Genomic DNA, 22,035 nt, shown 5'->3' with positions numbered 1-22,035 from the left:
TACAAAAAAAAAAAAAAGTGAGGACAGGTCGGTGGATCCTGGCAACACAAACATTCCGTGATCATGTGAGAAAAAAAGACAATGAATGATGTGAGATGTTTTTCATGCCTCAGATAACCAAGTAAAGGAAAAGAGGATTACTTTATGATTCACAGAATTGGATTCGTGCCTGTGAGGAAAGGCAGGGATCAGCTGTACTGCCCTGAATATGTCTATATTCACAGCAACTACATTCACTGTGAACGCACATCTACAGTACGTCATCACTGCATTGCAGCTGCTGTACTTTAATGTACTTGTCTGTACAATAAATATATTTTTCAACAGCACCAAACGTGGACCTCCTTAACTCACGCCTCAGCTCCTGTTGTCCCAGCAGCGAGGCGTGCTGCAGCAGACTCAGGAGGCGCGGCAGGCTGTCGGTCACGGTGCGACGGAGGGGGCTGTTCTGCCACGGAGCCAACAGACCTCTGTCTCTTTGCCCCAGCAGAGCCTCGACTTGCTGGGAAACATGAAGGGGCACAGCGCTCAGCTCCTGGAGCAGCTCACTGTCTCTGGACTGAAGAGGATGTCGTGAAGAGAGACAGTCACCGCAATGAAAACTGCACACCACATGCATTTGTTGACAGGAAGTTAATCCTACAGTTGTTGTGTTTTGTTGTGGTTACCTGTCGTCTGAATTCAGTGAGGAGATGCTGTAACGTCTTGATTCTCTGCAGCAGTTTATTCCGTATCCGAGAGCTCAGGTAGAGAATCCGTGTCTGTGAAAACAACAAGATACAGGATTTAAAGGCGTCATACTGCACTGTAGCTACTGTAGCTCCTTGTTTACATTGCTGATACCTCAACTGCAGTTAGACTCTCCAAACAGCCACTTGCTGTCAGCGTCAGCCTCTGATTGGCCGTTCCCACAGACACGCTGGCCAAAGTGGCAGATATGCTGCTGCTGTCTCTTTTCTGCACATCCAGCATCAAACTGCGATTTGTTCCCACACACGCCACCACAGTGAGGTCCTCACAGACGCCTGGACCTGGACGTGAAACGGATGAATTCTTCATAATCATAGTCTTCTTGTTTTTTGGTGTTTTTGCAAAAATGATTATATTCTATAGTATTTTGTATTTACCGTTTGCATAACCTGCTGTGGTCTGAAGACATCGTCCCTCTATCGTCCCGTTCAGCCACATCCTTTCTCTGCGGTCCAGTCTGGCCTGCACCTGGAGACCAGAGCCCCGGGGCCAAGACAGCGCACTGCCCCCCACTTCCACGCTCCAGTTCCCTATCCGAGACTGTGACGTGTATACACTCGTTTTTATGAAATGTATAAAGTCATTCCCAGCCAAAAAAAAAAAGCATTTCTTTGCTGGGATCGACACTCTCTGCTACCGCTCAGCGAGAAAGCAAACAAGCATATTTTTCCCCAAAATGTCAAACTGTTCCTTTAAATTAACCACATGCACATCCCGAATCCCTGCCCTAACATAATCCTAACATTCACCTTTGAAGAAGGGAAAATACACTAAAATGTCTTCACAAAAATATCCTCACTCACCAGGCTTAAAACTTAAATCAGTCCTCCCAAAGAAAGAAATCCACAAACACAGAGTATTATATCACAATGAAGTGAGAGCAGCAATGTAATAAAGGCATTGTATCCAATAAAAGAGGAGTGACATGATGTTCCCTGTTTGACCAATGTTATGGAGACACATTATTGTAGATGATTCTAGTTGTTCCAGTTGTTTACCTCAGAGAACAGAGACACGTTGGTTCCCTGAGCAGTGGAGGAGTTGGTGAGGGCGAGGGTGAGGCTGCAGTGGAACGGGTGTCCTGTCACAGACAGGCGAGACTGTGTGTGAAACAGCTCCTCTCCTGAGTTCACTCTGTGGGATCCTGACCACGAGAGAGTCTGAGATACGCACAGAGACACACGTGATGTTCAAATCTATCTTTCAAGTTGGAAACTTTCCCAGAATGCATTAAGACAAGCAGCCAGATCCATCACTCATTGTAACTACACATTATCAGGTTTCATGAATGTGTGTGGACTCACGGGCTGGGGGGGGCAGAGGCCCAGCAGCACCGTGTGCTCCAAATTATCCCTGAAGTTGGTTTGGACTTTGACCAGCATTGTGTGTGAGGGACAGGGTGCAGGAGACACTTTGTCCAACCCAACATTAACCTGAAGGCTGTGCATTCCCCGCGGACCCTTCTGGAAACAACACAGACACACAAAACTGAGACTATTTTCAAAACACCAGCCATTCACTATCAGACATGTTCATCCACTTTGAAGCGGCGCACCTGGTACTTCATGCCTTGCTTGACGCTCCTGTTGTCCCATCTCAATTCTGCATTTTGTGAATATGAGTTTCCCTCCTGACCTACTGACACACAACCTTTAACAGAGGACACTGCCATCTACACACGCACACACACGCACACACACACACACACACACACACAAAAAATATCAAGAAGTTTTGATGATCCATAATTGCATACTATGCATAAATGTCCATTAGCATCCACCAAGAGTTGTGGAAGTGTAGGGATCCACCAACCTGCTGTGTGGAGAACAGAGCACATGCCTGCCCCCTGCTGGAGTTGGTCTGCCACTGTTTGTTCAGGCTGAGGGAGACATTGACGGGGACGGTACTGTCCCATGACAGATGGGTCTGCATGCACAGAAAAAAAAGATCAAAAACTAAAACACATAGTTAAACTCAACAAATAATTCACATATTTATTAATTTCCCTCTAATATCCTTGAATTTAATTATCATCTTTGTCTGTTGTCCTGATCCATTAGATAAAACATTTTAAATGGTGGACAGGTGAGGTGATAAGCACCACGCACGTCAGGGATATTTTTTACTCCTAAAGAGGCAAAAGTATGAAGCTCTTTTTTGTGAGTGGATCTGCACTCACTGTCTATCAAAGGGCAATGGATCATTGATTGAGTGACTGACATTTATTCATCATTTAAATGTATTTCTAAGTAAAACAATGTGACGTTTCACTAAGTACTTAAATTACACATTACAATGTAGTTTAATTTAAGTAAACAACATTATGCATGGTAACTAATATCGTATTACAGTGAGCAGATGTATAAAATGTTCCAAATATTGAATACTTAAAGACTACATTTAGGTTGTATTGGCTTGTACTGAGGAACTTTGTTTGACAAAGAGGTTTTAATATTAGAAGAGACACAGTGACCTGCTCCACTTGAGTTAATAGAATCAGAGTCACAATAGATCATCTTTATACAAAACTGTGGCGGCTGTTTCAAGCGCTGAGCTCCATTTCTCGGTTAAGTGACGTGCTGAGGTAAAAAATAAAAGTGCAAACATCCTCATGTACCTGGTGGCTGCTGTGTTGTTCCCTGTGTGAGCTGTGTGTGTGAAGGGACAGGCGGCTGAGTGCGGAGGAGAACGGCTGTTTCAGCTCCAGCCTGGTCTCGTTCATCTCCTCCGACCGACTCCAGGAGCTGAGAGCTCTGACCTTCAGATGAACAACACACACTTCATGTCCACAGAGAGCAAAACAAAAATCCAAACACTTGCCATTTAAAAAACACTCTGTGATTTTTCATAAACAGGCTAAAGGTGTGTTTGCATGAAAGAGTCTGGGTATTTAAATCATTGCAGCTGCGTTTCTACTGTTGAAAAGTCACTAACATCCCAGCAGCAACCTCCGCTCGTGAGCAACAACATTTAGGTTTTCAGGGTCATGACACACTTTGTACAGTCTGACCTGCTCCAGTCGTCCATGCCTCGTCCAGCCCAGTGATAAACTGTCTAGTCGGCCCTGTAGGGAACGCTCCAGTGTCACCTCCAAACCGGTCCAGCGAGGAACGCAGCTGATCTCAACTAAGATCAAGGACAAGTTTAAGACATCAACAATCTGTGGCCGGCTCATATCTGAGGTGGTTAGTAGCAACGACTTCATGTTTTGTCTGTTTTTTGTTTTTAGCCCTGTTACCATCAAAAGATGTGATGGAAAAGAACAAACATTGTCTCAGTGATTGTTGTGTGGCTCTGCAGAGTTGGTCTGCAGTGGTTTACCCTTCAGGGTCTGGTTCCCCATCTCCAGTGCTGGAGGAGCAGAGTAAAGACCAGACAGGCTGAACTCCTGATTGCCCCACACAGCTCCATGTTGAACTTGGTAGCTCCAGCTCCTGGCTTCATACACTGTCCTCACTGCTACTGTCCTGGGGAGCGGCTTCAGCTATGGTCAGGGTGTGGACGGACAAAAATGTCTATTAAAGTTTGGTCAAGGATCAGAGGAAATCTACTGTACCGGTGGGTACGGCAGAGGAGAGAACATGTCAATTTTTGTTTGTTGACAAGAGAATTACGGAGCAATGTTGCCAAGAAATACCTGTGGGTACGAGTGTTTGAGCTCCAGAGCCTGTCTGTATCCGCTCTCGATGGCTGCCAGTTCCCCCAGAGCCCACAGCCTCCTCCTGCCTGACAACACCTCCAACAAGCCCGACACACTGGACTGAGACTGATTCAGCTGGAGAGGGATGGTGACATGTCATGCCAAAGTAGTAAGGGATTAAAACATGTCAATTCCCAATAAAGTTAAAGAGAATAATTTAGTTCAATAAAAGATAAAGATAGCCATAAGTTAAAGTAGCCATCAGCAAGATATGATGTAAATAGTTAAACAAGTTGTTAAAATAACAGTTCTAAACAATATAAGCAGCAAACTTTAGTAAACTAAAAGAAAAACAAACATCTCGTGTCTTTAGTTTCAGTTACTCTGATTAGTTTTCGCTGGTATCAGTCTGTGTCACCTGTGGTAACTGGTCACAGGTGTGGTAGAAGAAAAAAAACAAACCGTAACGACAGAGAGATGACGAAACTAGGTAAAAACAGCAGGTGAAAGTGTCTGTAAACAGCAGGAAAGTGCAGCAGGAGACAGCCATGGTTTTGCTTAATCAGCTTAATGCTTAATGTTGTGCGAGTGTGTCTGCGCTAAACTGAAGGCCGCGTGCAGCTGGACCAGAGGACGCCATTGCTAATCGGGCAGGACTCTTGTAGTGTGTCTATGCTAAAGTTTACAGCCGCCAAAGTCAGAGGACAACACTGCTGATCGGACAATGCACTTTGAGTGTGGTTGTGCCAAAACTACAGTCTATAAGGACAGAGGACGTCATGGTTGATCGTGTTGAAAGCTGTAGGTGTGTGTCCCGAGCGGGACTCCGTCGCCGTCGAGCTGTTTCTCATGTTTTTCCCTGCTGAGGAAAAGCATTCAGAGCATCACGCGGGCCTGCAACGTTTTTGTTTTGTGTGTGCACGTGCGTGTGCGTGTGTAAAGTGGTCTAATTAGCCTTAATTTGGGTTTTGATTTATCTCAATGGTATGGGTTAATATTGTTTATATACTCCTTAAAATACTGACAGTAAACATCTGTTTCTTTTCATTCTAAAGAGTTGTCTGGGATCAGTTATGTACAATATAGACAAACAGAGTGCAGGGGTATTACACCAAAGAATAACTGCTTTACAAATGAATATAAAAAATATATAGCATATAGCATAGCGAGTGTAATTCCAGGAGGGGATCAGGACAGTTACTCACAACTTGTGCACAGGTTTTACAGAACATGTTGCTTCATTCTTCATTCAGATGCTGTATGATGAAATAACAGTGGCTTTGAGAATAACAACCCACCTGTGAGCGGACATTCAGGTGTGAAGGCAGGTAGACCAGCATCTCGGGGATATTCTGGACTACCTTCACCATCAGGTCCTTGCTGGACAAAAGAACATCTATCAATTAAAGAGTGTGTGTGTGTGTGTGTGTGTGTGTGTGTGTGTGTGTGTGTTTGATTGACAGAAGGCACGGCTTGGTATTTTATATTAGTTTATTCAGATTTCACATATAAACAATGGTCCTGTATGGCTGACAGGTGTGTGTGTGTGTGTGTGTGTGTACCTATGAGGCAGATGGTGTCCCTGGATGATGAGTGCAAGTGATGAGCTGAGTTCAGGGTTCACAGCCATGGAGCACCTCAGCTGTGACTCGGTGAGTCTTCCCCAGGCTTCCAGCTGTATCAGCAGTCACAGAGGTTGTTAACACAGAAGAACAAAGTTGCTGGAAATTTTGAGTGCCAGCGAACCTTTACCTGTAAAGCAGGACTCGTTCGCCCCTGTACGGTATGTTTAAGTGTAACTCTGGCCTCCTTGGACCCTCCATGTGCCCTCCAGCCTCCTACGTCCCCCACCACCCGGACCCTCCAGTCTTGACAGTGAACATCTACTGAGGCACTCCGCAGAGGACCTGCAGGTAGGATTAGACAGGTATAAGCATCACCATCACCATCACGAGAATAAAAAATGTTTTGCAAGAGAAAACTGAGAGCTACATTTATCCATTGCTTTTACTTTGTGATATGGAAAGTCAAATGGTAACATCTGCTGACCAGTGAGTCTTTGATATTGAATTTGTATGGTCGGATTCAAGGCAAAACTTCATGATGAATCAGAGAAGGAAAACATAAGGCTGGAGTTGCGTGTGGCATGAAACTTGCATGCTTGAAAGAGAACATAAAAACAGACCTGAAATTAAGTAATTATTATAATACTGGTTATATTCTAGCAAATGTCTTCCATATGAAGAACGAAAGTTATATTCCCTTGTCCCCTTTAAAGATACTGCGAAATAACCGCAGAAATATTTCCACATCCCAAACTTCATGGGACACTAGTTAAAGGAGGGGTGAAGCACGCACATATTATATCCAGCTGTTATTGCAATCTGACCTTTGAACTGAGCAGTTAATGCAGTGTCGAGGCTGAATTGTGCCCCTGTTCTATTACAAGCTGGTGGAGAGTAGGAGAGCTGCAGGGCCAGACGTCCATCAGCCACACTGACATTAAAACCAGAGGCGAGCAGCTTGTATCCGTCCACAGTGAGCTGAGCCCTGGACTGAAGCTGAGAAAAGACCCCCTGGATGGAACATAGACCCTTGGAGAAAGAAAAAAACACAAGCTGTTTGTTCCCTAATAGAATTAAATATGTTTTTGGAAAACACACAAAGACACATTTAAACCACCAGGATAAAAAGGAAGACTGAGACAATATCCCCCCAGTTCAATAAATAAATGTAAAGAACAAATCAGTCTTAATATGGAATGGTTTAAAACCATCATTCACTCACCTCTATACTGAGCGGTAGTCCTCTCGCATGTAGCCATGACCAGCTGTGCCACATGCTTCCACTTATCTCATTGGTCATGGGGAAAGATTTCAGCTTTAGCCTCAGTCCTGCCTGCTGACCTCCAAACTGGGAGTGTAAGATTAATGCCTTCCCCTCAGAGGAACCAAGCTCTACCTGCGCACACAGCCACTGTGGCGTGAATCATCTGAGAGAGTGACCGTACACCTTCACTGACTTAATTGTTTCCATCATTCTTGATAACTGACTTGTTGAATTTCTTTTTACCTGCATGCTGTTGTTTCCAGGGACTCCCAGTTTCTTCAGATAGTTCACTGTGTGTCTGAAATGACCCTTCACTCTTACTGTCTCATACGTCTTGGACAGTGCCACCTCTTGCGTTAGCTGCAAGACATCCAGAACTGTTATATAGAATTCATGATCGAAAACATGCACATTTCTACAACGCTCTGCCATCTGGTTTCCACTTGAAGACCAGAGCACCACACAAATGGGAACAGTTTTATTCTTTTTGCTTCTGTCTGATTTTTTTCCAGCCAGCAAGGTTGTAGCTGGGATATAGTTACATATACATTATTATCCGAGACCTCCGATCCGAGACTTTGGGCTCAAGTGGTTTGAAAGTGAATTTTTCATCTCTAAATTGCTTGAGTATGCTAATCACTGCTCTTACCCTCTGATTGCCTGCACTGCTGTTGAATATGTAAAAGTACGAGCCATTGCCATGACGCCCAGAATTCACTGTAACTGCGGCATTTGCAGGGAGACCCAGCTTCTTCAACACAGGCACAGAGTGGTTTAGATTAAGTGATGCTTCATGTTTATCCTGCAATAACAACAGCCAAGAATTAAAAAACAGGCAACATCTTAATGTCACATGTAACACAATTGAAATGTGAAATTTATTGCATTTTAAAGGCAATTAATTTACTCTTTATTTTTTTATTGTAACAAATGTAAAAGTCCAAATGTTTTTGTGCAACTCCACACCTTCATTTTCTTAAGAGCCAGTGAAGCCTGTAACTCGGTATCATCTATCGCCATGGAAACCTTAGATTCAGCAACATTTGGGGAGACAACCAAGAGCCCAGAAGCCTGCACCCTGTGCGGACCACCCCACGCCTAGAAACACAGGGAATGATATTATGATGCGATAAACAATTAATATTCAGTGTGTGTGAACGAAGAATACACTCAGTGGTTTCTGTACCTGAATCAGTGTGCAGTTGTTGTGGTACACCACTGACCCCTGCAGGCCTGACTGTGACATCACAGCTCCACCGGCTCTCACAGCACACTCGTCCATCTGGAGGAGGGCCTCTGTGTCATACCGCTGTTTTCCAGCCCTGCTGCTTACTCTCACTCTGCTGCGTTCAGGTAAACCCCTGAGAGCAGGAATGCTGTGACTGAGCTCACCCTCCACACTTAGCTCTGGCCAGGCCCTTGCATTAAGCCTCAGGAAACCCCTTTTGCCCTCCAAATCAGTGTCCACCGTGGCTGTCCAGATACCCTCAGCGTCCTGCCACACCGATCCATTCAAATGGGCCTAGAGTGGATAAGAAGACAGTTGTCATTTTGGCTGGCAGTGGTAGCAAATAAATACATATATGTGGACTGGACTCGGTTGCGGATACTTAAAGATGTTCCACCTGTCATCCGAGAGGATTCTTCAGTTCTTAATGACTGGTGAGGACCAGGAGCACCTGCGTCTCCTCATCAGCCAGGGAGAACTAAAGAAGCCTTTTGGTGAAGCATCTTCAAGTATCTACAACCAAGTCCGGTTAATGATCTAATAGAAACCTGTTCTGATTGGTTGGTTGATTCGTCCATTCATTCATTCAATCATTGAGCTTCAGTAATCATCACCAAAGTCCTACCTGGAACATCGGGCACTTTGACTCCAGAGCCCAGAGCCACTGTGCTCTTCCTTCTGCCTCCACGACTCTGTTGGCTCTAATGTGACACGTCCCAGCTTTGATGAACAGAGCCCCACTCTGCTCAGGGCCTCCAGGAGCAGTAGCCTCTATGGAGATCACCTGTGGCAGACCTCGACTCCTCAGCCCAGGGAAGGAGTGAGCGAGGGTCCCAGTGATATGCTGCGGCCTGCAGGACTGTGCCAGGTCCAGGGTGAGGTCCTGGTTGTCTGCCCTCAGAGAGGAGGTCACTGTCAGCTGGCAGGGGGAGACTGATAGGAGACCCTGAAGAGCCAGGGACACTGGGAGGACCATTCCCTATGAAAGACACATGTCTGAACATAGATCCTTTCCTTGTAATAACTAGTTATTTAAATTCATTTTTCCACTATGCAGGTGTTGTGCCTATAGTGTTTGGGCTGTCAAATACAGTACACATGTATGAATAGTTCCATCAATACCACAAATCTCAGCAATGTGGATAAATATTCTACATGCTGGTTTTTAATGTAAATGCTTCAGCTCTGTGTCACTTTAGTGGCAGCAAGTCAAATGAAGGAACTAAAGATTTAACATAGCAGCTGTATCATCTGTAGTACTGTTGTCCTGCTGCTGCTGATAAATGAGCTGTAGCCTGACCTAACAGGCTGGAAACTATTTCAAAGGACGCCGTGTTGACATGGACAAATCATGTAAGAAATGTCAGCAGTGACGTCACTTTGTCACAGTTAGAAGTAACAGCAATATTTACACCTTAAACATGGTTATTTATTCAGGTTTCCATGAGCAGTATTACACAGAACTTTCTTACCTGTAGAGCAGGACAGTAGTTGGTCACATTGACAGCGTAAAAAGACCGGTCCCCTTCTGTTTCTTTGGCCTCCCCCCATTTACCCCTGAAATAACATGGTCCCAGCTCCAGGCCGACCTCCACACCAGGCAGATGTGCCGTTGAGACATTCAGAATTATTGCCCCGTGGGAGGGAACTCCCAGCATCTGTATCGCCTCTATAGAGTGCTGGACAGATGCTTTCAGACTAAGACTGGGGAGACAAGTTAGGTAGAGAGTGAGACTGCCTGTCTGTTCCTCCGCAGTCTGGAGAACGGCACTGAGATTTGTGGAGCAGCCAGAACGAGTGATGGAGACGGTGACTGAGGTCTGTGGTGGCAGGAGCATCTGTAGGGGGAAAAAATGAAAAAAGAAAGATTAGAACTGGGATAATAAAAGACAAATTAGATTCAGGATCTCACTATATAAAGTGCTGCCAAAAATGATTAAATGCTTATGAATATAAAAGCAGACATGTGAGCATTACCACAGGTATAGAGCTTTTTAACCTTAATAAGTCAAATAAAAAAGGAATATTGAGAAATTCCCATACAAACAAGACCATTACTGAAGCCCATTAGATTTTACATTTATGTACCAAAGGGGTTGATATTGTAGAACATTTTCCTCAGAGAGTGTGGAGATTTAAATTTAAATCCCAGATAAATCTAGATTGTTCAAACCAAACCAAACTTATTACAGTTTGTCCTGTAGGGACTGTGAATGTCCGTTGATATATCTCAGTCTGGACCAAAGTAGTGGGCAGAACAACAGACTGACACAGCTAGTGCAGCTAAAAACCATTGGGAAGGTAGCACCCATTTCAACCACAGTCTTGTTACCACTGTTTTCATACAGTATTGGTGTTATCAATGAAATGTGTACTATAATGGAAAGAACAGAGTCATCTCCAAGGTGAAGATGTTTCTTTTGCTTTCCTTCCGCTGGGAAACAAGTTTCCTGACATGTTTTCTTGTTTCCTCTCTAACCTTCAGTAAGACACATCGCTGCTGGACAAAAACACTCCAGCTGGTCCTCCTGTCCTCTCCCCTGTGTTGATTTGCCAGAAGACGCATTGAGCACACATCACTTTCCACCTCAAACTGGGTCTGACTAGCTGTGGTCGACATGCTAACAGTGAGTCCCACTGGTAAAGCAGTAGAGGCCATGTTTTGCTCAAGTATGACCCTGAAGGAGATGGAGGGCTTCCAGGCGGCAGTCATGTCCATCTGAGCAGAGTGAGTATTGAAAGAGAAGCGAGCACTTCCAGAGAGAGAGGTATCATGGAGCTGACCTGACCCCCGGAGGTCCACTCTGTTTGGGATGATGGAGGTGAGAGAGGCCCAGTGGTGCTGGAGGGTCCAGCTGACTTCAGCCTTTTGGTCTTTTAGCAGTACAGACAGGAGGCATTGGAGGGAGTCCTGCTGGTTTTCTAAACCCAGAAACCCTTTCAGTCCATCTTTCCCTGCTTGTCCATGTACAGTTAAAGACGTTTTATGAGCTACTGCCCCCTCATTACTCCCTACCTGCACCCACACCAGCCTCCCCACCCCTTTACACCGGACAGACACCAACAGACTGGAGCTGACTGAGTCCCATGCTGCATTGACATCTGCCCAGATGTGACACCAGCTTTCCAACCTCACCCGACCTGTCAACTCCGCTTTGTGTGTAACACTGCGGGTCCCATACTCGAGCAGCCCATGCCAGCCATACAGCCCAGGCCTCTCCAACCTCAGTCCCATATTCAAGTCCGTTCTCCAATAGCCAACCACCAACCCGATCCCCAGGGCCCACCTCTGAGGCCCCGGCCGGAGCAGGAGCCTGAGATCAGATTTGGTGGGTACACCCAAATACCTCAGCAGTAACACGGAAGAATGAGTGAGATTTGCTCTGAGCTCCTTCTGACCATTGGAGCTGTAACAACCTTTAGCTTGAGCACTGAGGCTAAAGTGAGAGAGCGACAGGCCGTAGCAGATCCTGTTGTGTGGTCTATAGGAGCGAAAGGCTCGTACCTCCACAGGGCGACCTGCCACATTTCCATAGCACTGGGCTGAGAGACGGTCTGCGATGGCGTCCCCTGTGCAGTTCATCTGTGTAAACAAAACCCCCTGTTGGTAAAGTTTGTTTTTCAAAGGAGAAACTGGAGGAGGAGATGGGAGAATTTCTGAGGAATTACTGAAACCAGACACAAAATATTGTGGTACAAACATGCTGATCTGAGCCCTAATTATAAAACAACATGTTTAATGTTGAAACACTGTTTCTGTTTCATTCTTAGTGCTTCATTTGATACTACTAATCACGGCATGCTATTGGACATGCTAAGAAATATTTTGACATCTCAGGAAATACTATCATTCCCTTTGCTGCAGAGAGCTAGATGAAAAGACTCAAATATTTATATACTCTAAATATGCATCAACAGCCAGCAGCCGCTTAGGTTAGTTTTGCATAAAGCCTTGAAACAGGGATAAATAGCTAGCATGGCTCCGTCCAAAGATAACACAATCTGCCTACCAGCATTTATAAAGCTTCCTTTTTACTTAGGTTTTTGTACAGATTAAATAAAAAAAATATATAATGTGAAAGAAAGCAAATAAGCAACAAAACTTAACTGTTTCAGATGCTACATACAGGGTACAGATACCTTAGTCTCTCATTTGGGGATCTAACAATGTAAATGTTAAGGTGTGGTGTCCCTCAGGGAACAATACTTGGGCCCTCTTTATCCTCAATTTGGACTTTATATTTTTTGTTATAGTTATACCAGTGACATACTTAATAGTAATTTTTATAAATCTTCCCACCAGTGATGTAGGTCCTTTAGATTCTCTGATAACTCATTATACTAAATGCTTAAACACGTGGATGTGCCACCACTATGTAAAGATCATGGATAAAGATAAATAACGGCCCAATCAAGCATTTTCAGTCATAGGCAGAAATCTGCAAGTGAATGTGTTTAAATGATTAAAATCTACCTGTAAAGAGGTGGGTATGAGTCCTTGAAGCAGTTTCATCTGTTGCCATAGAGACACTACCAAAATAGCTGTGCTGTTTTTTGATCCAATGTTGAAAACGATGTCAGCCAGTCTCTCATCTTCCACGTGGAAGACCAAACCTGTATCTAGTCCCTCTGTTTCTAGCTAACAGAGGAAAAAAAACATAAAACACTAGAAAGGCAAATAAAGGTGTGAATCCATAAAGGAAACTTTGATTCCTATTAAAACAGGAAGTTGCCAGGGGATAGAGAAGTATATTGTCATGATAGTCCTTTACCTGGTAGTGTGCTTTGGCTTGTATGGAGCTTGATAAACCTCTTTTCAGCAGAGCTCTGACTTGATGCTGCAGCCCTGAGAAGTATTCCCATCGTGGGATACGATGGTCTGACTTGCCACCTTTAAATTCAGCCTTCAGATATTCAGGTCCAGCCTGCAGCTCTGCCAGAAGTGACAGTCGACTGCCATCCTGGGCCCACCTCACCTGGATACTACTGTTAGCAGGTATACCTGTATCCAGAAGACAAAGAGACTGAGAGACAGGGAGGGATAAAAACGAATCAAACATATGTTATGTATAATGTAATGATTACCTGTGGCATTGAGCAGGTGGAGAGAGTGAGAGAGCTGGGTGTAGATCTCCCCCCTCCCTTTATTCCCTAGTCGGCGACTCACATTCACAAACAAATTCTCCTCCCCCAACCGAACACACAGCCAGTCACAGGACTTCTTTCCCATCAGGCCCTCTTCATCTTCACTGTCCAAAGCTTCTCCAGGGTCCTCCTGATGTCTCAGCTCTACACTGTACAAGGTCTCCATTACTCTAACTCTCAGCTGTCCTGCAACACAGACACAATCATTTAGCATTACACGAGATTCTTTTCATAAAGTGTATTAAGGTTAGACAACCCCATACTCTACATTTAATACCACACAAAGATACCTCACGATATAAAGTAAAATCGATTCCTAGTCAGTATCCTGAACTTACTTAAAAGCTTTTCAGGTTAAGACATCTGACTGTCTAAAGTAAACTCACTAAAATTACATTAATTATGCTTTAATGTAATGTTAAATGAAGTGTTCGATGTTTTGTGAAATACATTTTGCCAATTATAAAATCAGAAGATCAATACACCTCTCTTGTCTAATATGAAGTTACGAAGAGGAGCTGGTTAGCTTAGCTTAGCATAAACACTGGAAACAGCTAGACTAATTGTCCAAAGGTTACAATATCTGTCTACCAACACATCTAACGCTCACTAATGAACATGTTTTAGCTCATTTTTCTACACTATAGAAAAACAAAACACAATGTAAGAATGTGAAGTTGTGGTTTGTCAGTTTCTGAGCCATAAATAAACCAGCACATAAAACCACATCCTGTCATTTTTAAGCTTCAGTTTCTTGTATGAATCAAGTGAATCATAATGTGTTACTTAGTGCGTGTAGAGGAGTTTTAACCTTTTGACAGAGAGCAGCTTTTTTCCTCTTGTTTCCAGTCTGTATGCTAAGCTATGCTAGTCCATGCCAACATTTGCTAGCTGTAGCTTCATATTTCACATATGTGATGGCGATATCAGTTTAATTTAACTCTGCAAAAACATTAAACAAGTTTTTCCCAAAATGTTGAACGGCTACTTTAAATAACTATAAGTAGTTCATGAATTTCTACCTTCGATGAGGGTGTCAGACTGTCCCAGCGCCCCATCCAACCCCAGGGCAGGAGGAAGAAAAGCAAGGTTGGCCATGGAGTGCCTCAGATCCCCTGACACAGCAAGTTGGAGACCTTGGGTGTTTTTTAGAGATCCTTTAACCTGGGCAAGCAGAAGCTCGTTCCCCTGTGTATAAGAACCATGTAAAGACACACTGGGGGAGGAAGAGATAAGCAGAAAATCAGTCCATGAAGACACAGTCAGCGTCGTTTATTATATTATAAACGTAGCCCTCGCAGCTTATGTTAAAATACAGGTGGATACCTGTCTGAGGACATGTTGGCAGTCATGTTTACATGCAGGTCAGTGGCCGTAGGCAGCACGCTTTGGGAAATGTTCATCCTCAGTCCCACAGCTCTGTGCTCCCTCTGGAGGGAGTGGGCCATCTGGGCATCCAGCTTCACCCTGTCCTTCCCATCAGCCCTCACATGTACCGAGCTACTTCCTTTACCGGCCACTGCAGAAATGTCTGCAGTGGCCTTTACCTTAACATGAAAAACAGCAAAATTATTTTAAAGGATTAAAAAAACAGACCCCTATGTTTATTAAAAATTACAGCACTTTTCCATAGAACTTTTTTGAGAACACTGAATAAAATAATTTGATGAAACACAAAAGCGGCCCACCTCAAGGGTTTTGGGAATCTTTGATTTGAAGGGATGACTGAGTGATGAATACAATCCTACTCTGTCTGATGTTCCATTGAGCTGTACAGAAAGCTAAACAGAAAAAAGGAAAACACCTTAGTACAACAAATTTACCAAAAACTCTGCTGATCAAACATGCAATAACTGAAATGCAGAGTTAGCTTTACTCACTTGGCACTCCTGTCTCTCTACTCTCAGTTTCCCTCTGGCCTGATAATCAAAGTCCGTGTTGTTTTTGGGGCTCCAACATACATTTCCCTCCATTAGAGCAGAGGAGGGGAGCTGCAGCTGTGACAGCAATAATAGTTGAACTGGTCATAAGTTTGGCCTCTTTTACTGTCAACTATACTGTACACTGTTGGAGGTGGACTTACATCACTTATTACACTGATGACTGCAGTCACCATACATCATACAAATCAGCCCTTTGCACAATGGAGGAGTGGAATACTTAACGAGGTGGTACTGTGTTAAATAAGACGTTGTTTTCCTGAGTGGAGAGGACGGTTTACCTGGAGCTGCTGCGTAAAGTTGGCTCTAACTTTTATCACTTGTTGACTTGAATGCAAAGGACTCAACTGAACTTGTCCAAAGAAAGTCAGTCTCTCCTTGCTGCCGACCCGTAACCTCCCTCGGACATCCTTCTGGGTCTGAAAAAGGACGCACCATATCACAACATTTAATGCACGAATGTTTCCAATAATTCTCCTGCATATCTGCTTACATAGCTATGGTCGACAAGTTAGATTATACATGATATGGTAAATACGAAATAGTTTTTATTTTGCTCTTGCTTTCAGGTTACACCCCTGTCTCTTTTGGGTCAGTGTTGTGAGTTGTGGAGGTCAGCAGTTTACCTGGTTGTTGGTTATGGTGACACAGATTTCAGAGTCGGATGGAATAGTGTCAGAGCGGAAAGGATGGACCAGTGCAGAACAAACCTGAATATAAAGAGAGACATAAAAATCTCTGAATACAGTAATAAATCACTGCCCCCCAGTTTGTCTTTATGCATTATGCGTTGAGTTAATAAATCAGCCTGAGCTCAACTTACAAAAGGGCTGGGTGGTTGGTAGCCCAGAGTGAGGGTGTGGATGACCTCTCTGGTGCCATGGAAACCAGCTTTAGACTCCAGGATGTAGAGGTCTTTGAGGAGGTCAATGGTGAAAGTTTCCCTGAGGAGGAGAGTCTGAGGAAAGGTCTGGAAGGGCTGTCTGCGTGAGACGGTTTGTTTTAGAAGTCAGCAATGTTTTTATTGCTGTTGTTTTCTGACATAAAATCACCACCATCCTAAAACTAACCAACAAGATTAAATCAGATTGTGACACAGACCTGAGCTGAAGCATCGCTGTTTTCTGATACATCATCTTGTCTTTCCTCAGCTCCTCCACTGTCCCCTCAAACTCCAGCTCTGTGGACGGACTCTTCGGCCTTGAGAAAGTCATCTTCAGTGTCGCTTGCCTCTTTTTCAGATTCTTAAACAAGTCAGTAAAGAGCCATAGATTGTCAGAACACCAGAAATGTAACAAATAAACAAAATATACAACTTAACACACCCATTTCTGTCCCCTCCCACCTTGTCTACAGTGTTCAGGGCAGCAGCGAGGCTGACGTTGTGCTTGCCGTAGGAGGAGGCCATCTGCAGGGTGTGGCTGTATTTAGAGGCCTCCAGAGAGACATCTCCTCTCAGGGGAGGGGTCCACAATGAGCTCAATGAGCAGGAGGCCTTCACACCTCGCTTCACCACCACGCCCCACCCTCCTGCCTGAGGCGGGATGGAGGAAGAGTTGTGCAGAATTATAAAAACATAGTGATGCAATTCTCTTATTTAAAACTATGATAATTTGTGACATAACCTTGATAGTAACTTCACCTTCACACTATTTATAAAATCTTATCTGATACCCTTTTAATGATTTTGTAGATCAGTGCCAACAAATACAATTCCCATCATGCAAACAAACTAGAGATTCCCTGAGTCAAATACTAAAAACAGATGCTTTGAATGTTCGGATGAATCAGCCTCTTCACTACTCACTTGGAGGTAGGTGACAGCTGGTGTGTAGAGCTCCAGACGTGCCTCCCTCTCTCTGCCCCTGTCCCTGTAGAAACCCTCCAGGATGAGGTTACGGATGGTCAGCCACTTGCTGGCTGTCAGCTCAGACGTGAGCTGGAGTGTGTGGCGCTGGAGGTGGCTCAGCTTGTGGGCGGTGTAGATGTACAGCCACGGGGTGTCCATGTTAAATGTGCCTGAATGATGATAAGAAAGAAATGATAATAAGGCATAGAGCCTTCATTTGATTTATGTAAACAAAATCCATTGGGCATTCAAACCTTACCCTCCCATTTCTTCTGCAGAGCATCTCTGGGGGGGCTTTTCCAGTGAAATCCAGCCACCAGTGGCATCAGGTTGTTGTAGATGATTTTTAAGTGAGTGCTGCTCTCAGAGCCAAACTGCCTGAGGTGAGAGTGCAGAAGCTGAGTCCTGTAGTTTAAATTTTTCTCTGGTACCTGGAGACTGAACTGGAATAATGTGAGAGGGAATATTTGATTTGACTTTGAAGAAGAGAACATGCATTTTACTTAGGAAATGTAAATGCAAAGATTATCTCACAGTAAGCAGTGTGTGTGTGTGTGTGTGTGTGTGTGTGTGTGTGTGTGTGTGTGTGTGTGTGTGTGTGTGTGTGTGTGTGTGTGTGTGTGTGTGTGTGTGTGTGTGTGTGTGTGTGTGTGTTGTGTGTGTGTGTGTGTGTGTGTGTGTGTGAATAGAATAACAGGAGTCATTTGAGCCAGAGACAACAGAGAATCATAGATTACGTTTCTTTTTTACCTCCAGTGTGTAGCTGGTGTTGTTTTGTGTGGACTGGTTTTTGAAGGACTGGCTCAGAAGAAGTGTGCGTTTGTTGTTAATCTCATCCCAGTGTTTGCCATAGCTCATGTCCAGCACTGATTTAATGTGGCTGGGGCTTTCCTCATGCCTGAGGTGAATCTGAGGAAAGCATACAATCATAGTAACAACGCTCTGTTTCTGCTCTGTTTCCCCTTCTGGAAATCAGCAGCATGAACATACAGGAAGACAGAACCAAATAACTGAATTTAATAAGTGTTACATGAACATACATATATTAACGGCTTGTGTGTATAAACACTGTGTTTCTATGGTTACCTTGTGGTTGATAGGAGCAGTGTTGGAGCAATAGAACTCATGATCTGCTCTCATGACGTAGGTGAGGTTCGAGTCCCTCTCACTCTTCAGTCTCTGAGACGCGTAGCACTCCTGACGCAGGTGTCGGGCATCACCTGCAGGTGGGTCGAGACAATATGATGCATGTGCAAGACCGTTGTGAAAGAGACAGGAGAAGCAAAACATCTACAAGAATCTACAGATGTCTGTGGAAAAAGTTCAAACACATGTTGTGTTTCGTCCATACGAGTCACTACGACATCAGGACGGTAAACCTCTGGGTTTCATATAGAGTGGATGGGATGCTCTCCAATAGAGCTGCACCGTTTTGCTGTGTTCTGGTGATATGGATTATTTATACAGAAAAATCCTGCTGATTTGAATCAAGAGGAGCAAAGCCGCGGTAGTGAGATTCAGGTGCAGAAGGAATAACTGTTGTAGCATTAGACTTTACTCAACTGTAGTTTTCCATCAGAACTATACACCAGATGTTTTTCAGTCACTCACCTCCCAGACCATACTTGAGCCTGAGCGCGGAGCTCCACAGTGAGCCCTTCTGCTCCATGAGTCCCAGCATCCTGCTGCCGACCACGCCGGGTAACAGGAGCTCCGCCTCCACAGAGTACTGCCTGCTGCTGCTGTCACGCCTGCGCTCCAGGGCCACTGGAGACATGCATCACTTACATGTCTACTGCCACATACAATGTCATGCTAAACACTACATGTGGGTGTGACGACTAGTTTTAAAAAGATTGCGAGTAAAATTTAATTGTCGAGTAAAAATATATTTAGAGATTTAAAATGTCAAACGTAGTTAGATACCTGACAGTGATGCAGTTTCTCTGAACACATTCTTCACAGTAGCAGAGAAGCTGGTCTTCCTGCCCAGTCCACGAGTAACATTAGCAGAGAGGATCATGGGTTGTCCATCAGCGGCCATCTTGGCTTCAAGGTGGTAGCGCGTCCTGTGCTCTGACAGGAGGGTCTGAGTGTCGACCAAACCCTGTAGTGTACAATCAATATAATTAGCATCTTTAACTGGGAAATGATTTTAAGATTAAATCCACAACGCAGTTGAACTTAATAAATCATGGTGCAGTATAATACTCACCATAATATAATAATGAACACCATCAATGATCAGCTCCAACTTCCCTGACTTTATATTCCTCTCTTGTTCAAGTTGCCCTGAGAAAACAAAACATTTTCAGCATTAAACTCTCACAGAAGCTGGTATTTCTCTTCAGGTGTTCCTGTGGGACAAACCTTGAATGTGGATGGTTTTCAGAGGATGGGTGATCCTCAGCAACAGTCTGTGAGGGTTGTAGGCCAGGTCCAGAGACATGTCCCTGGGGATGGAGGACTGAGGAGTGGCCAAGAGGAGATGGATGGAGGCCTCTCTGGGAAGCCAGGTGCCTCTCTGAAACACAAGGTGTGACAGCTTCAGGTGTTAGCCACTGTGAGACTAGATAAAGAGATCAGACACTCAAGTGTACCATCGTGCAAAAAAAAAAAAGTTCTTTGGAAATTCATGTGTAGCTCTATATATTTCCTTGCACCTGAGGAAGCAGTGAGTAGGCAGCCTCCAGCAGGTAGTAATGAAGCCCTCTGTCCAGCTTCAGCAGCCTGAGGGAAAGGTGGGTGGGTCCAGCAGGAGGGAGGGAGATCCCTGCGGCAGGTAGTGGATAAGATGCATTGGAGCAGAGCTGCCAACCGACCATCTTGGACCCTGCAAAGACACACAGATCAGTGTTTGGTAAAGACTCTATAACAATACTTAACAGTTAGACTGTGGCCAAATATGAACTGGAAATACAGTAGAAGCTACAAGTGTGAAGTGGTTCAATCCACATTTGGAAAGGCAGGACACGAAAAATGATGTAATAATTGCTAAACAAAGGAGTCACAGTAAGATGTAAGCTAAAAAAATATTTAGCATTTGCGCTTGAATATTGACTGGCACAGACTCTGATATAGGCCAGTTATTGGTCTGACAAATGATTGCACGTTTTATAATATGCTGTAATATGAGGACTTACAAGTCTTTGGTGTGCAGGTGGTCGTCTGGACTCGAGTCTTTGGGCCCTTTATCTCCTCTCTGTGGTCTCCACTGAGCTGAAACACTCTGGAGCTGGTGAATACCAAGATGACACACACTCTTTATGATGCCATTATTCATAACAGATCTCATTTTAAACACACACTATGTGTTCTACTTGTTCTATTCCATTCTATTCTATTCTATTCTATTCACGTCAGCTCTGTTGTCATTGTACTTGTCATTCCAACGTGGTGCTAAGTGCTAAACATAATAAATCCAAAAATAACTGTAAATATTACAAGCAAAAATCTGCAAAATGACTTTAAATATGCACTGTGTTAAACACTGTAAACATACGGCACAAACAGACACAGTGATACATAAACTATAATGAACACTGCACATACTTTGTTCTAAAGCTTCTCTTAATCCTTGTAATAAGAAGAGGATTCTGACTAAATCAAAGGTCCCATATTTTACATGTTTCTGGTGTTTTATTTAAAGTTTTTATATCCATAAGAAGATATACTAAAAACAATCTCAGTGTAGTTTTACATCTCTTCTTTTGGGCTTCTCCCTGGAACTCCATCAACAACAGGTTGGTCAGCCAATCAGAAGGGAGGCTCTGAACCTCTCTTCTGATTGGCTGACTGTTTTCTGGGTGAGCAAATACAAATATAAGGGATTTCAGGTAAAAACTTGGAGAAATCAAATCCTGCAACGTTAAACGCTCCAGGTTGGCGGTGCTGAGGGCATAGCTGAGATTTGTTGTGACATCACAAAGTTACGGAAGTTCTGACAGCTTGTTTTTAGGCTCAGTTTTTGAATACGAGCTGCGTGCATTCTGTCCGTGGATTGCACATGTTGCTACTTTCACAGTATTTATTTAGCACCTAGAACTACTTTATAATCAAAAAAGACATGGACCTTTCTACAATATGGGACCTTTAAATAAACATGATGTTCACGACTACAGAGGATTTCATTGATGTAAATGCCCACACTTACCTGAGAGAGATGATGTCCATGATGTCCTCGGGTGTGTTTAGTGTGACCCTGACATCCCGCCCTTCCTGCAGCTGGACGCTGCCGTCCAGACTGGTGGAGCTCCTCAGCTCAGAGGACCAGTCCACTGCAGCCTGACCAAGGGCACCGTCAACCCCCATCCTGGCCGACAGTCCCACATAGGCACTGAGAACACAGAGGCTCGTTACACACAGTTTGGAAGCAAATGCTGTTAGCCCCTGTTACATGTGGTTATGGAAATACTTGGGTTTGATGTATCCAGTCAAGGAAAAGTGAGAAATGTCCCTGTAGTTGACGTTGCCCTTCAGACGCAGTGAAATGAGGGAGGTCATGTTGATGCCCAGCTTGACAGGCAGACCACTCAGTGACGGGAGAAGCAGCTCCTCTGTCATCAGCACGGCCCTGTGGTTCAGCTGAACCTCGTGACCCTGGAGGACAAAGAGGAAGGAAGGGGGAATGAAGGAGAGAACATGTGTATGA

At 44.2% G+C, this 22,035-nt stretch overlaps 1 protein-coding gene across 1 annotated transcript in view; it reads right to left on the bottom strand.

The window, feature by feature from the left end:
* The window catches only part of LOC130178610 (uncharacterized), a 33,811-nt gene that overhangs the window by 4,136 nt on the left and 7,640 nt on the right, over positions 1-22,035 (bottom strand). Inside the window, exons 18-65 of the mRNA XM_056390992.1 lie at positions 21,799-21,983; positions 21,538-21,720; positions 20,528-20,619; positions 20,048-20,217; positions 19,755-19,908; positions 19,600-19,676; positions 19,311-19,491; positions 18,996-19,151; positions 18,471-18,604; positions 18,135-18,293; positions 17,644-17,827; positions 17,343-17,554; positions 16,881-17,069; positions 16,637-16,779; positions 16,359-16,518; positions 16,162-16,245; positions 15,817-15,954; positions 15,476-15,592; positions 15,284-15,376; positions 14,922-15,142; positions 14,618-14,811; positions 13,536-13,781; positions 13,223-13,452; positions 12,925-13,089; positions 11,956-12,033; positions 9,923-10,288; positions 9,076-9,429; positions 8,409-8,744; positions 8,189-8,320; positions 7,872-8,024; positions 7,466-7,582; positions 7,181-7,354; positions 6,783-6,987; positions 6,146-6,300; positions 5,956-6,068; positions 5,692-5,773; positions 4,391-4,528; positions 4,075-4,237; positions 3,764-3,879; positions 3,371-3,511; positions 2,566-2,679; positions 2,306-2,422; positions 2,055-2,213; positions 1,749-1,910; positions 1,128-1,290; positions 844-1,031; positions 669-761; positions 355-559 (exon numbers count right to left, since the gene is read on the bottom strand). Coding sequence (XP_056246967.1) covers positions 355-559; positions 669-761; positions 844-1,031; positions 1,128-1,290; positions 1,749-1,910; positions 2,055-2,213; positions 2,306-2,422; positions 2,566-2,679; positions 3,371-3,511; positions 3,764-3,879; positions 4,075-4,237; positions 4,391-4,528; positions 5,692-5,773; positions 5,956-6,068; positions 6,146-6,300; positions 6,783-6,987; positions 7,181-7,354; positions 7,466-7,582; positions 7,872-8,024; positions 8,189-8,320; positions 8,409-8,744; positions 9,076-9,429; positions 9,923-10,288; positions 11,956-12,033; positions 12,925-13,089; positions 13,223-13,452; positions 13,536-13,781; positions 14,618-14,811; positions 14,922-15,142; positions 15,284-15,376; positions 15,476-15,592; positions 15,817-15,954; positions 16,162-16,245; positions 16,359-16,518; positions 16,637-16,779; positions 16,881-17,069; positions 17,343-17,554; positions 17,644-17,827; positions 18,135-18,293; positions 18,471-18,604; positions 18,996-19,151; positions 19,311-19,491; positions 19,600-19,676; positions 19,755-19,908; positions 20,048-20,217; positions 20,528-20,619; positions 21,538-21,720; positions 21,799-21,983 — 7,891 coding nt within the window. The remainder of the gene's footprint in view (positions 1-354; positions 560-668; positions 762-843; positions 1,032-1,127; positions 1,291-1,748; positions 1,911-2,054; positions 2,214-2,305; positions 2,423-2,565; positions 2,680-3,370; positions 3,512-3,763; positions 3,880-4,074; positions 4,238-4,390; positions 4,529-5,691; positions 5,774-5,955; positions 6,069-6,145; positions 6,301-6,782; positions 6,988-7,180; positions 7,355-7,465; positions 7,583-7,871; positions 8,025-8,188; positions 8,321-8,408; positions 8,745-9,075; positions 9,430-9,922; positions 10,289-11,955; positions 12,034-12,924; positions 13,090-13,222; positions 13,453-13,535; positions 13,782-14,617; positions 14,812-14,921; positions 15,143-15,283; positions 15,377-15,475; positions 15,593-15,816; positions 15,955-16,161; positions 16,246-16,358; positions 16,519-16,636; positions 16,780-16,880; positions 17,070-17,342; positions 17,555-17,643; positions 17,828-18,134; positions 18,294-18,470; positions 18,605-18,995; positions 19,152-19,310; positions 19,492-19,599; positions 19,677-19,754; positions 19,909-20,047; positions 20,218-20,527; positions 20,620-21,537; positions 21,721-21,798; positions 21,984-22,035) is intronic.

Source organism: Seriola aureovittata, chromosome 12 (genome assembly GCF_021018895.1).
Source record: "Seriola aureovittata isolate HTS-2021-v1 ecotype China chromosome 12, ASM2101889v1, whole genome shotgun sequence".
Lineage (NCBI taxonomy): Eukaryota > Metazoa > Chordata > Actinopteri > Carangiformes > Carangidae > Seriola > Seriola aureovittata.
This window is presented reverse-complemented; position numbering and strand designations above follow the sequence as displayed.